At 39.3% G+C, this 15000-nt stretch overlaps 2 protein-coding genes across 3 annotated transcripts in view; one reads left to right on the top strand and one right to left on the bottom strand.

Moving 5' to 3' along the window:
* The window catches only part of psen2 (presenilin 2), a 9404-nt gene extending 544 nt beyond the window's left edge, over positions 1–8860 (top strand). Inside the window, exons 2-11 of the mRNA XM_054626693.1 lie at positions 4115–4267; positions 4351–4565; positions 4636–4777; positions 5225–5292; positions 5464–5684; positions 5808–5906; positions 6039–6104; positions 6697–6783; positions 7404–7519; positions 7779–8860. Coding sequence (XP_054482668.1) covers positions 4136–4267; positions 4351–4565; positions 4636–4777; positions 5225–5292; positions 5464–5684; positions 5808–5906; positions 6039–6104; positions 6697–6783; positions 7404–7519; positions 7779–7934 — 1302 coding nt within the window. The 5' untranslated portion in view covers positions 4115–4135 and the 3' untranslated portion in view covers positions 7935–8860. The remainder of the gene's footprint in view (positions 1–4114; positions 4268–4350; positions 4566–4635; positions 4778–5224; positions 5293–5463; positions 5685–5807; positions 5907–6038; positions 6105–6696; positions 6784–7403; positions 7520–7778) is intronic.
* Positions 8861–12578: 3718 nt separating this feature from the next.
* The window catches only part of dpy30 (dpy-30 histone methyltransferase complex regulatory subunit), a 4911-nt gene continuing 2489 nt past the window's right edge, over positions 12579–15000 (bottom strand). For both annotated transcript variants that reach the window (XM_054626695.1, XM_054626694.1), the window contains exons 2-5: positions 14740–14780; positions 13353–13400; positions 13032–13174; positions 12579–12766 (exon numbers count right to left, since the gene is read on the bottom strand). In XM_054626695.1, the coding sequence (XP_054482670.1) occupies positions 12694–12766; positions 13032–13174; positions 13353–13400; positions 14740–14780 (305 nt within the window). In that variant the 3' untranslated portion in view covers positions 12579–12693. The remainder of the gene's footprint in view (positions 12767–13031; positions 13175–13352; positions 13401–14739; positions 14781–15000) is intronic.

Here is a 15000-nt window from a genome sequence, read left to right as displayed (position 1 = left end):
ATGTGTTTATATATATATGTATATATGTGTATACATACATATATATATGTGTATATATTTATGTGTATATATGTACATATATGTGTATATATTTATGTGTATATATGTATATATATGTGTATATATTTATGTGTATATATGTATATATATGTGTATATATGTGTATATATTTATGTGTATATATGTGTATATATTTATGTGTATATATGTATATATATGTGTATATATTATATTTATGTGTATATATGTGTATATATTTATGTGTATATATGTGTATATATTTATGTGTATATATGTGTATATATTTATGTGTATATATGTGTATATATTTATGTGTATATATGTGTATATATTTATGTGTATATATGTGTATATATTTATGTGTATATATGTGTATATATGTGTATATATGTGTATATATTTATGTGTATATATTTATGTGTATATATGTGTATATATGTACATATATGTGTATATATTTATGTGTATATATGTACATATATGTGTATATATTTATGTGTATATATACATATACAGTGGATATATAAAGTCTACTCACTCCTGTTAGAATGCCAGGTTTTTTGTGATGTAAATAAACGAGACAAAGATATCATGTCCGAACTTTTTCCACCTTTAATGTGACCTCTAACGAGAACAATTCAACTGAAAAACAAACTGAAATCTACAATAACCCTTCAACTAATACTTTGTTGAAGCACCTTTTGATTTTATTACAGCTCTCAGTCTTTTGGGTAGGAGTCTATTAGCATGGCACATCTTGATATTTATATATTTGCCCACTCTTCTTTGCAAAAGAGCTCCAAATCTGTCAGATTGCGAGGGCATCTCCTGCTGGGTTCAGGTCTGGCTCTGGCTGGGCCGTTCCACAACTGTCACCTTCTTCTGGTGAAGCCGTGCTTTTGTTGATTTGGATGTATGCTTTGGGTCGTTGTCGTGCTGAAAGGTGAAATTCCTCTTCAGCTTTCTAACGGAAGCCTGGAGGTTTTGTGCCAAAATTGCCTGGTATTTGGAACTGTTCATATTCCTCCACCCTGACTGAGGCCCCGGCTCCAGCTGAAGAAAAGCACCTGAAGCAGCTGCTGCCCCACCATGCTTCACTGTGGGAGTGGGACTCATCAAGGATTATCTTATCTTATCTTATCTTATCTTATCTTATCTTATGGTGTTCTTTGGGTGATGTGTAGTGTTGTTTCTGCACCAAACATACCTTTTGGAATTATGGCCAAAAAGTTCAACCTTGGTGTCATCAGACCAGAGCACGTTTCCCCACAAGCTTCTGGGAGACTTCATGTAAGTTTTGGCAAAATGTAGCCGGGCTTCTTGGTAAGAAAAGGCTTCCGTCTTGCCCCCCCACCCCATAGCCAAACATATGAAGAATATGGGAGATTGTTGTCACATGTAGTACACACATGTAGTACACACATGTAAACACATGTAGTAAACACATGTAGTACACACATGTAAACACATGTAGTACACACATGTAGTACACACATGTAGTACACACATGTAGTACACACATGTAGTACACAGCCAGTACTTTAGTGTTGCTGGAGCCTCTTGGAAGCCTCCCTGACCAGTGTTCTTCTCGTCTTTTCATCGATGTTGGAGGGACGTCCGGTTCTTGGTCATGTCACTGTTGTGCCATATCTTCTCCACTTGATGATGACTGTGTTCACTGTGTTCCATGGTGTATCTAATGCCTTCTCCTGGCTGATACCTTTCAACAATGAGGTACCTCTGGTGCTACCATGGCTTTTGCTGTAAGATGCAACTAAGAGAATGTCAGGAAAATCCTTCTAGAACAGCTGAACTTTATTTGGGATTAATCAGTCACTTTAAATGATGGCAGGTGAGTACTGACTACTATTTAACATGAGTTTGAATGTGATTGGTTAATTCTGAACACATCCACATCCCCAGTTATAAGAGGGTGTGCACACTGATGCAACCACATTATTTTACTTTTTTATTTTGTATTTTTCCCCCTAAAAGATTTCAGTTTGTTTTTCAGTTGAATTGTTCTCGTTAGAGGTCACATTAAAGGTGGAAAAAGTTCTGACATGATTTAACTTGGTCTCATTTATTTACATCATAAAAACATGGCATTTTAACAGGAGTGTGTAGACTTTATATATCCACTGTATATGTGTATATATTTATATATATGTGTATATATGTATATATATGTGTATATATGTGTATATATGTGTATATATGTGTATATATATATGTGTATATATGTGTATATGTATATATATGTGTATATATGTATATATATGTGTATATATGTGTATATATGTGTATATATGTGTATATATGTGTATATATGTGTGTATATATGTGTATATATGTATATATATGTGTATATATGTGTATATATGTGTATATATGTGTATATATGTGTATATATATGTGTATATATGTGTATATATTTATATATATAGTCAGGCGGTTGAGGTGATTTGATTGGTCGCCTCAGAGGTAAACGTAGTTCTCAGTTCCTTTTGATTAAAAGCAGAAATACTTAAGTAAAGTAAAAGTACTGCATCTCTTCTCAGTTACTCTCCAGCACATTGCTGTAGTACACTGTGGTACTACCTTTATGCTACATGTCATAATGTACATATATGATGTTATTAATGCTATCATGTTACTGGTTTCCCCTCATGCTCTCTATTTCAGCTTCCATAGTTTATATTTGTACTTTAGTTATATATATATATATGTATATATGTGTATCTGTATTTATTTCTCTTTGTGCCTCTGAGGATCTTAAATATTATCATCATGTACTTACATGTACTCTGCGTTTTTTATATGTCAGATATACGTTTAACTACCTTGAATACTTCTGGATAGCTTAATGTATAATAGTACATAGTATATCTAGTTTTTAAGTTTATCAATAGTTGATTATTGATCATATATTCTGAGTCTTTATAGAATCCAGTAACAAGCTGTCAGATGAACGTAGAGTATCACATTATCACACTTATGAGGTACTTTACTTGAGTGAAAGTACTTTGGTAGGTTTGGTATAAAGGATGTTTCTGGTTGCCATGGATTCAGTTGTTTGCTGTATCCTGGGACAGAGGAGGTCGGTTTCAGTCTGAAGGTGATAACAGACGTGTTGTTTCACTAACAGGGTAAATAGTGACTAACATTATAATACTTCTGTGGTAAAAGTACACAAAGGGTACTCCTTCCGTTGTCTGTTTATTAAAGTATTTAGTGCAGTTTGAAGGGTTTCTAACCTGAAATGATTCTTCTCATTGATCCATTAAATCTCATCAAAGTGAACTAAACCCAATTTAACGATTAATAAACCTTTATATCAGTTTAATGTTTAAACAAATAGAATCAGATTATATTTATGTATATTTATTTAATTTATTTATATGTATTTATACCTTCATATACACAGAAAGTACTTGATACTCCGCTGCTCCACAGTAACATTTAAATAAGACTGAAACAGAGACCTGGTGACATCAGCCAGGATCAATAGATGATGAAAATGGTCTACTAAACTACAAATCCCATGAGTCTTAGCGTTAGGTAGGCAGTTTGAAGCCGTTGCTCCGTCTGGAGTCCGACACGTACGATAATATTAATGAACAGTAAATAAAAACATTATCTCAGTTCATTTAAAACCCGCTGAAGTGGAGAGTGGAGAGCAAGCAGCTGATCTCTGGTCAGCTGACCGTCATGGGACGGGGGGGGTCTGTTTCCATACATGAGTTATCTTAAGTTGGATGTTTGTGTTGAGATGTTTAGTTTTAATTGAATTCATTTAAATAGTTTCAGTTGGTTGAAGTCCTCGCGATGTCACACAGCGTCACATGACCTCCATCGAACCGACAGACGTGACGACGTGAAGAACATAAAACCATGAAAGACATAATTCATCAACGTAGTGCATTGAGGGAGCCACAGATGTTTTTATTATCAATGAATCTGCCATTAGTGTCATAATTAATGGTTTAGTCTGTAAAATGTCAAACTACAAAGAGACTCAAAACCACCACAGAGTCTCCGTGTCCGTGCTCAGGCCGCCTGTCACATGATCTGGTTGTTCCTGTCGTTGCAGTCTCTGCTGTGTGGAGCCGCCATGAACGCCTCGGACAGTGACGAGGACTCCTACAACGAGAGGACGGCGTTGGTCCCGTCTGAGAATCCAGCCATTCCGTCCTACACACCGGATTCTGACCTCGACCCGCCTGTCGACACCCCGTCCAAAAGGGTAAATGTCAGGTTTTCATGTCTCACATCGGTGAGGTTTCTGAATCATGATGATCATGTTGTTGATGATGTATTTCCTGTCAGTCGGGGGTCAGCAGGAGGGCGGGTCCGGTTGCCGTGGACGGCGGTGGTGGCGGCGGTTCGGATCAGGAGGCGGACGCAGACGACGAAGAGCTGACTCTGAAGTACGGAGCCAAACACGTCATCATGCTCTTCATCCCCGTCACGCTCTGCATGGTGGTGGTGGTCGCCACCATCAAGTCGGTGGGCTTCTACACGGAGAAGACCGACCAGCAGCTGTAGGTCCAAACTCCACCCGCTACATGAACCACTCCTCCGCCAGCAAGCTAACCATGTTTGTCCCCACAGGATCTACACGCCGTTCACAGAGAACACGGCGTCCGTCGGCCGGCGGCTCCTCAACTCGGTCCTCAACACCATCATCATGATCAGCGTCATCGTGGTCATGACCATCTTCCTGGTCGTCCTCTACAAGTATCGCTGCTACAAGGTCAGAACGTCGTGAACCCAAGCTTCTGTCCTTTCAAGAAGAACTCTTAAAGCAAAGTTCAGTCAACATGTTAGTGATCAGCAGCCTCTCCACTCCACTACAACAGGAGAAATATCCTTTAATGTGAAAGAGGTCTAAATTAATTACAAATATATTCATAAAGGGTTTCATAAACGTTACAGCGCATTTCCACCATTCAATCTCAACTTTATCGCAATGAGTCTGTTGAGCAGGTCTGTCACGTAGCCTCACGTAGCCTCACGTAGCCTCACGTAGCCTCACGTAGCCTCACGTAGCCTCACGTAGCCTCACGTAGCCTCACGTAGCGTCCCCGTCTAGATCTGGGTCTCGTGTTGCTTACAGCTGTTAAAGGATGATCATAACTTTCTGCTTCAATGAGTCTCTGTCGTTGAACTTGCTGCTGATGAGGTGTTTTTTGTGGTTCAGTTCATCCACGGATGGCTCATCCTGTCCTCCCTCATGCTGCTCTTCTGGTTCAGCTTCATGTATCTGGGGTGAGTCCGGCTCTGTCACTTTATCTCTTGAACTTGAATCAGAGCTCGATGAGTCCTAACCTGCAGGTCAACCAGAGTCTTACGTTTTCAAAGAGTCGTTAAATGTTTTGCACATTGAGTAAACATGTAAACAGTTCAGGTTCTTCATCGTGGTCTTCCTCTGATTCCCAGCGAGGTGTTTAAGACGTACAACCTGGCGGTGGACTACCCGACGGTCGGGGTGATCATCTGGAACTTCGGGGCGGTGGGGATGATCTGCATCCACTGGAAGGGCCCCCTCCAGCTGCAGCAGGCCTACCTGATCCTCATCAGCGCCCTCATGGCCCTCGTCTTCATCAAGTACCTGCCCGAGTGGTCGGCCTGGGTCATCCTGGGCGCCATCTCCGTCTACGGTGAGGAGAATCTGATGGACAGCCTCCGGTTACAGAGAGTTTGGATGTTTAGACGGTGATTTCTTTTTCCATGTCTGATATTGTTGATACTTCATCTCCCATCATGCATTGCTCCGGTTGCAGACCTGGTGGCCGTCCTGTCTCCTAAAGGTCCTCTCAGGATGTTGGTGGAGACGGCTCAGGAACGCAACGAGCCCATCTTCCCCGCGCTCATCTACTCCTGTGAGTCCACGCGCCTTTTAAACCCCCAGAAGAAGAAGAAATGATTTCATGACCAATATTTAAACATTTAGCCTTTAAGACAAACGTTCACATTAAAGTTTTTCACCTGTTTATTTGTTTGTTTGTGTTCAGCCGCCATGATGTGGACGGTGGGGATGGCGAGCCCGGCGGACGCTCAGCGATCAGGACAGGAAACAGGTCGGACATCACAAACAGCTGTTCACTGCAAGGAATCATGGGAAATGAGCGGGTGGACACAATATCATGAACACCTGTGGACACTAGTTTATATTTATATTTTAAAGATCTTAATATTTTCCTCTTAAAGATGTGAAGATCTTTATTATCAGGAACAATCATTTCATTTATTCTCCTAAAAAATGCTTCATCAAGTTACATTATAAAACACATTTTCAATATAAAATAAAAATGTGATTAATTATTTTAAGTTTTTGTGAAACAAATTAAAAAATAAATACATTTTTAGCCACTTTAAATAAAGTTTAATAGTAATTCATCTTACATTCTTTTAATTTAATTAGCCACTTCTATTTTCTTTATAAACAATTAATACCATCAACATTTTCATTTCAGAACAATTGTTCTTTAAATCTTCTTTGATAATAATATTCAGATATAAATATCAGAATAAATATAAATACATTTTAAAAAAATGTCCTTGAAATATTGTAACTTGAAAATGGACTTAAATTTGAACACTTAATATAGTGGGTTTTTACGTTTTAAATGAGTCAATTAGTTTCTTTTGATTCTGGTGGCTCACTTTCAGACGAGGAGGCGGAGCAGAGCAGCCGAGGGGCGGAGCCTGAGAACAGACAGCCCAGGTCGTTTACTGAAGATGACCTGGAGGAGGACCGTGAGTCTAAATCCACTGAATGTGTAGTTTAAGGTTTAATACCAGAGTAGAAAAACACAGCGTTTATATGAGACTAAAGGTGTGTTTAGTGTCTGTAGGAGATTAAAGGTATGTTTAGTGTCTGTAGGAGATTAAAGGTGTGTTTAGTGTCTGTAGGAGATTAAAGGTGTGTTTAGTGTCTGTAGGAGATTAAAGGTGTGTTTAGTGTCTGTAGGAGATTAAAGGTGTGTTTAGTGTCTGTAGGAGATTAAAGGTGTGTTTAGTGTCTGTAGGAGATTAAAGGTGTGTTTAGTGTCTGTAGGAGATTAAAGGTGTGTTTAGTGTCTGTAGGATATTGAAGGTGTGTTTAATGTCTGTAGGATATTGAAGGTGTGTTTAATGTCCGTAGGATATTGAAGGTGTGTTTAATGTCCGTAGGATATTGAAGGTGTGTTTAATGTCTGTAGGATATTGAAGGTGTGTTTAATGTCCGTAGGATATTGAAGGTGTGTTTAATGTCCGTAGGATATTGAAGGTGTGTTTAATGTCTGTAGGATATTGAAGGTGTGTTTAATGTCTGTAGGATATTGAAGGTGTGTTTAATGTCTGTAGGATATTGAAGGTGTGTTTAATGTCTGTAGGAGGGGTGAAGCTCGGTCTCGGTGACTTCATCTTCTACAGCGTTCTGGTGGGAAAAGCTGCAGCGACCGGTGGAGACTGGAACACAACACTCGCCTGCTTCGTGGCTATTCTTATCGTAAGTTCTAGTTTTATACACCAGAATATTAAACCTCCTCAAGAAACAGTTTTTAAGCTTGACCGAGGTTAGGGTTAAGAGAAGTGTTATGAAACACACTTCACCTGTATCACACATGTAACACACCTGTATCACACCTGTTTCACACCTGTTTCACACCTGTTTCACACCTGTTTCACACCTGTTTCACACCTGTTTCACACCTGTTTCACACCTGTATCACACCTGTTTCACACCTGTTTCACACCTGTCCTCTCAGGGTTTGTGCCTGACTCTGCTGCTGTTGGCCATCTTTAAGAAAGCTCTGCCGGCGCTGCCCATCTCCATCACCTTCGGCCTGGTCTTCTACTTCTCCACGGACTTCCTGGTTCAGCCCTTCATGGACAACCTGGCTGATCACCAGTTCTACATCTGAGAGGAAGCCCCGCCCACCTCACCTGCCGCCGCCTCCTCGTCACCATCGTCATCATCGTTATCTTATCAGAGACTACTTCCTGGGAGCTCGATGCGTTCACTGAACCACAGGAAGTGATGTCATGCACACAGAGGACAAATGGTGGCGGCGGCAGGTCACCTGCTCAGGTGTGTTTCTGATCCGTGACGGCTGCGTGTGATTGGCTGACGCTTCCGTCAGTCAACTGACGTCCTGTAAATATTCTCTCGTTACTGTCTCTGTCCTGATTGGTTCTCACAGCCGGCTGTACGTCATGTGACCTTCAACACTAAACCAGCTGGTTGTGATTTGCTGGTCTGGGATCTGATTTTATCAATAATTTGTAATAATCACTTTCTGACACAATAATTTAACTGAAACAAACCTGCAGAATAAAGAATCCTCACGTGTTTAGGATTCTACAACTCCATTAAGAGACTAAATGTCCAACAGAACTTTAATATTTCTTATAAGTGTATCAATCATTATGTAGCTATTTCAGCAGATTGAGAAAAAAACATTAATAAAAATAGTAAAAAAGATCTCCATAGATTAAATCACTTCTTTGATCTGTAAAATGAAACCGTTAACAGATCTGATCCGGGTTCAGAACAACGGTCAGTAAATCACTGATCAATAATCCGTAGATGTTTTTATTCTTCATATGTTGCACTAGATAAATATAAACGTGGGGTTGAGAGAAATTATAACATTTTATACTATTTTCTGATATTTTATAGAGAAAAGTTTAGTAGAGAAAAGTTAATCAGCAGATTAATCAATAATCTTTAATTCAGTGGTCACGTGACCTGTAACTGGGCTCAACTTTGGTTCGGTGTCTCAGGGACACGCCGGGGATCGAACCTACGGTCTGGTTAAAGGACGACCCGCTCTGAAGGAGGTCTGGTAGAGCGACTGATCAGATCAGCCATCTGATTCACCTCTGATTGATTGTCCGTGTGTTCTACGTATCAGGACGTTTGTTGGTACAAAATAAATAAATCACCGATCTGAGCGATAAAAAGAAACTCAGAAACCATCAAGTTCTTCTGGTCTTGGACCCAAATGGATCCAAAGAACTCCGTGTTTTTACTTTTCTGATTCTTTACAACCTGGAAATGAAATAATTAATATTTGGGTTTTATATAATAGACTCACAATAAATAGTCAAAACTGGTGAATGAGAAATAAAAATCTTATTTTCAAAAGGTCTTCAAAACTGAAAAGTGTTTCTTTCATAAAAGCCTGCTGCTTCACCAGCCACATGACAGGTCACGTGACCTGTCACATGACTGTCATGTGATCTAACAGAGCTCCATTGAACCCTCAGAGGACGTTAATCAGAGAAACAATTAAAGAATTTAACATTGTTATTGGGGCAACACAACAAACACCCCAGTGGTTTAATGGAGCGCCATGTGACAGGTCATGTGACAGGTCATGTGACAGGTCATGTGACAGGTCATGTGACTGGTGAAGGTCTTATTGAGGGGATTCATAGAAATGCACCACTTTTTAGTAGTTTTTTTTCTTCACCAGTTTTGACTATTTATCATAGATCTGTTACATAAAACCCAAAATACATTTCAGTTTCACTTTGTAAAGATTCAGAGAAGTGAAACCACAGAGGCTGATCGTTTCTATCTGATCAACAGTCTCATCAACTCAACTTCAGAGCTCCAGTTTCTATTTGTTTCTTCTCGACAGTCAGAGACTTTTATTTCTATTATGAGTTTTATTCCATAAGAGAGGAGTTCTGATGTTTTACATCAGTTTGAAACGAGGAAGATGAGGGTCTCACTAAATTCAGAATTCCAGAACAAAGATGTGAATGTTTGATCGGTCGACATCTGCTGAACATAAATATATATTTAAACTTTGCTCTCATCCAACACACGCTGCTTTCAGAATACTTTACTTTACTAAGATTTTCTTTAAAACAACTTGATTACTTTGTTTTATCCAAAGAATTCTGACTTTCCAGAGAAAAATATGACTTTTTCTTAATTTAAATATGAATAAATAACTTTCTTGTAATATTTGGGTTCGTTACTCAGATCCTCTTCTCCTCTCGTCTTTATTCAGAACATGATGCAGTTGTTTCAAACGTCTGCTGCTTCTTTACGTCTCTTTGTTCAAAGAAGAAACAGGAACTGACTCAGCGTCATCACTTATATATTATATTATATATATATATATATATAATATAATATAATATAATATATATATATTTATATATACAGTTGCAATCAGAAGTATTCAACCCCCTCACCTCAAAAGACATTATAGTGATGTGGATGAAAGATAATGACAATAAATGACAAAAAAACCTCATTAAACAACAAAAAATATTCATTGATACATATTTGAGTTATTTTGACAACAGAAGTTGACTTAACTTTGAAGTTCAAATGAAAAATGTAACTCTTTTAACACATGTGCATGTGCAGTATTATTCAACCCCCAGCTCCAGTGCTTTGTGGCGCATCCTTTAGCTTTTATAACTTCTAACAAACGTTTTGGGTAAGTGCTGACAAGCTTCTTACACCTCTCCATGGGAATCTTTGCCCATTCTTCAGCTGCTAAAGCCTCTAGCTCAGTGATGTTTGATGGCTTCTGTGCTGCAACTGCCTTCTTTAAATCCCACCAAAGACTTTCAATCAGATTTAAATCTGGTGACTGAGAAGGCCACTCCAGGACGTTCCAGGGTATTTTTCTCGACCTAGCTTAGGTTGACTTGGAGGTGTGCTTGGGATCATTGTCTTGCTGGAGAGTCCAATGATCACCAAGGTTTAATTTGCCAACAGAAGGCATCACCTTCCTCTTTAAAATGCCCTGGTATTTCTGGGAGTCCATGATGCCAGGTTGCCAGTTCCTGCCGCAGAAAAACAGCCCCACATCATCAATGACCCGCCTCCATGCTTGACCGTGGGGATGGTATTCTTCTGGTCAGAAGCCTTTCGCACGCCAGACATACCGCTGGTCCATATGTCCAAACAGTTCCAGTCTGGTTTCATCAGTCCATAGAACTGTCTCCCAAAACTCTGTCGTCTTATCCACATTCCTCCTGGCATATTCTAGTGGACTTTTGATGTTCCTTGTGGTGAAGAGTGGAGTGTGTCTTGGAGTCCGGCCATGAAGTCCTTGTTTATTCAGTGCACGTCTTACAGTTGCCACTGAAGCACTAGTACCAGCCTCCATCAGGTCCTCCTGTAGGTGTCTTGCAGTCACACGGGGGTTTCTCTTAGTTGTTCTAAGTTTCTAAGGGCCCTTGATGAAATGTTGGGCTTTCTTCCACGGCCAGGCAGGTTTGCAGCTGTTCCATAAGTATTAAACTTCCTTATAATGCTCCCAAAGGCCCTTCAGGTGTGATGAAATAATCTCCTCTCAGCTTTTGTGGAAGCTCCTTTGTCTTTCCCATGTTTGCAGCTCACCTTGAATCCCTTCATGGGTGGGGTTTATATCTGCATCCCAGCTGAAGCAAATGAAGGATCATTATAGAGTTCCTAAAGGCTTCATTATGTTTCAACTCCACTTTAGGCCATAAAAACAGCTTTAAAAACAACAATATTATATCAGGGTTAACAAAATATCATAAAGGAGTCAAAAGAATGTTACACACAAATACTACATCATGCATTTTCTGTGTTGATTTTATGTATCACTCAACTCATAAAGGAGTCATCTGAAGCAGAATCTTTAATTGATAAATCCTTAAAATCTTTGGGGGTTGAATATTTCTGATTGCAACTTTATATATATATATATACATATATAAGTATATATATGTATATATATATATATATGTATATATATATTTAGGATATATATATATATATATGTATATATATATATATATATATATATATATATATATGTATATATATATATATATATATATATATGTATATATATATTTAGGATATATATATATATATATATATATATGTATATATATATATATATATATATATATATATATATATATATATATATATATATATATATGTATATATATATATATATATATATATATATATATATATATATATATATATATATGTATATATATATATATGTATATATATATTTAGGATATATATGTATATGTATATATGTAGGAAGGATTCAGGTAGTATTTTATCTAGTTTTATTTCATCACTGTCAATAAAGTCAAAATGTCAAACTGAAGAAATTAAAATGATTCTATCAAACTTTAAGACTCTTAAGCTCTTATTTTGGTTTTACAGCACACTTCCTATCTGGTTTTCAGAATAAAAGCTCTGATCTCTGCACACAAGCTAGTTTCGATGCCACTAGTTAACTGGTTATGGTGGTGTTGATGCCACTGGTTAACGGGTTGAGCTGGTTTTGATGCCACTAGTTAACTGGTTGAGCTGGTTTTGATGCCACTAGTTAACTGGTTATGGTGGTGTTGATGCCACTGGTTAACGGGTTAAAGCAGAGGTCAACAGTGTCAGTAAACAGTCACAAAACCAAACTACTTTTTTCCCCCAACATGTTTAAATAGAACTATTGGAATTCTGAATGGAAATGTGACTTAGAAATGAGTTCTTTATCATACATTTCTGGTTCTATTTAATAAAATAAAATAAATAAAATCCCAAAGAGCAGCTCCTCTTTAATGTCAACATGTTTATTCTGGATATTCATAAAAAAACAAAAGTGTAGCAGTTCAGGAACAAACAGGAGTTTCTAGTGAATGAAATGACTCCACAGTTCAATTCCTCTCTTCAAACTGGGATTTGTTCTTCAGCAGGAACGCTGCCAAGTACTCGATGGGGTTTGGAGGTCTGGAGGACACAAAGGACACATCATCATTTAACGGCTCTTTAAACACAATGACCTCTGTTTAACAAACACAACGGTACTTATTGACCTGGAACTAATTAGTAATAGTTGAATTCAGCGAGCTGCAGAGTCATGACGACAACTTGAGACTCTGTTTGTTATAAAAACCTAATGCTGCTGTTTGAGTGGTTATATAAGGATTATGAACTGTTAGTTAAAACATGGACCGGCTTCTGGTCTGAACTGGAACGGGGCGACGGGTCCCACCTGTCCTTGGCGAGCAGCGACAGACCCTGGAGCAGGATCGGGACCACGGTCTGGTCCAGGTAGGCTCGGGTCGGCAGCGCCTGCAGGTCCACCTTCTGCTTGGAGATCTTCTCAGAACCGGCCTTCTCGTTCTCCACCGTCCTCTGAGGAGCAGCAAAGCATGCTGGGAGTCAGCCTTTCACCTCCCCACTACAGTGTGTGTGTGTGTGTGTGTGTGTGTGTGTGTGTGTGTGTGTGTGTGTGTGTGTGTGTGTGTGTGTGTGTGTGTGTGTGTGTGTGTGTGTGTGTGTGTGTGTGTGTGTGTGTGTGTGTGTGTGTTACCTGGATGTTTTCCGTCAGACCGTACTCTGCGTGAGGGTTTTCAGACACCTGCAGGAGGATTCATGTTTATTCATCGTCATCAATACATCTGAGTACATATTTAACTTGTTACTATTTAGCTTTAGTTACTTTACAGATTCAGTTTATTAATAATTAACTCATAAATGATGATGTATATTTATAGATTATGAAAGGTCATTAAAATGATGTGATGAACACATTTATTCAGCAATATAAAATATTTGTATGCATAATGTGTACTTTTACTTTTGGTAAATGATAATACTTCATGTTTTATAATTATCATCAGCTGTAACTTTAAACACGGCCAGGAGCTCCTGCTAGGCTAACAGTTCACCCTGCTAACAGTGTTTGTGCTAAGCTAGGCTAACAGTTCCCCCTGCTAACAGTGTTTGTGCTAAGCTAGGCTAACCACGCACTGACCTCAGTCTTTAAAGGACTCCGAGATGAATCATTTGACACTGATGGTACTTTTGTAAAGTAGTTTATGGTACTCTGTGGTACTGTTTTATAGTACTGTGTGGTGGTACTGTGTGGTGGTACTGTGTGGTAGTACTGTGTGGTAGTACTGTGTGGTGGTACTGTTTTATAGTACTGTGTGGTGGTACTGTGTGGTGGTACTGTGTGGTGGTACTGTGTGGTGGTACTGTGTGGTGGTACTGTGTGGTACTGTGTGGTGGTACTGTGTGGTGGTACTGTGTGGTACTGTGTGTGGTGGTACTGTGTGGTGGTACTGTGTGGTGGTACTGTGTGGTGGTACTGTGTGGTGGTACTGTGTGGTGGTACTGTGTGGTGGTACTGTGTGGTGGTACTGTGTGGTGGTACTGTGTGGTGGTGGTGGTGGTACTGTGTGGTGGTACTGTGTGGTACTGTGTGTGGTGTGTACTACTGTGGTGGTACTGTGTGGTGGTACTGTGTGGTGGTACTGTGTGGTGGTACTGTGTGGTGTGGTGGTACTGTGTGGTGGTACTGTGTGGTGGTACTGTGTGGTGGTACTGTGTGGTGGTACTGTGTGGTGGTACTGTGTGGTGGTACTGTGTGGTACTGTGTGGTGGTACTGTGTGGTGGTACTGTGTGGTGGTACTGTGTGGTGGTACTGTGTGGTGGTACTGTGTGGTGGTACTGTGTGGTGGTACTGTGTGGTGGTGGTACTGTGTGGTGGTACTGTGTGGTGGTACTGTGTGGTGGTACTGTGTACTGTGTGGTACTGTGTGGTGGTACTGTGTGGTGGTACTGTGTGGTGGTACTGTGTGGTACTGTGTGGTACTGTGTGGTGGTACTGTGTGGTGGTACTGTGTGGTACTGTGTGGTGGTACTGTGTGGTACTGTGTGGTGGTACTGTGTGGTGGTACTGTGTGGTACTCACAGGAGTGTGTCCCTCCATGGACTGATCTGCGTCTGTGTGATCTGAAAAACAAACCAGACGGTTTTCAGTTTTCTTTGGCCTGAATAATGAGCCGTGTGTTCGATTCCTCAGCTGCTCTGTCAACGTCACACACACATATATATATACACATACACACAAGTTCACATAATCGGTTAAATAAATATATATATATACACATACACACACACACATATATATATATATATATATATTTGGTACACACACACATATATACATATA

This window comes from Anoplopoma fimbria, unplaced genomic scaffold (genome assembly GCF_027596085.1).
Source record: "Anoplopoma fimbria isolate UVic2021 breed Golden Eagle Sablefish unplaced genomic scaffold, Afim_UVic_2022 Un_contig_13768_pilon_pilon, whole genome shotgun sequence".
Classification (NCBI taxonomy): domain Eukaryota; kingdom Metazoa; phylum Chordata; class Actinopteri; order Perciformes; family Anoplopomatidae; genus Anoplopoma; species Anoplopoma fimbria.
The sequence above is the reverse complement of the archived record's forward strand: the minus strand, read 5'-3'. Positions and strand labels throughout refer to the sequence as shown.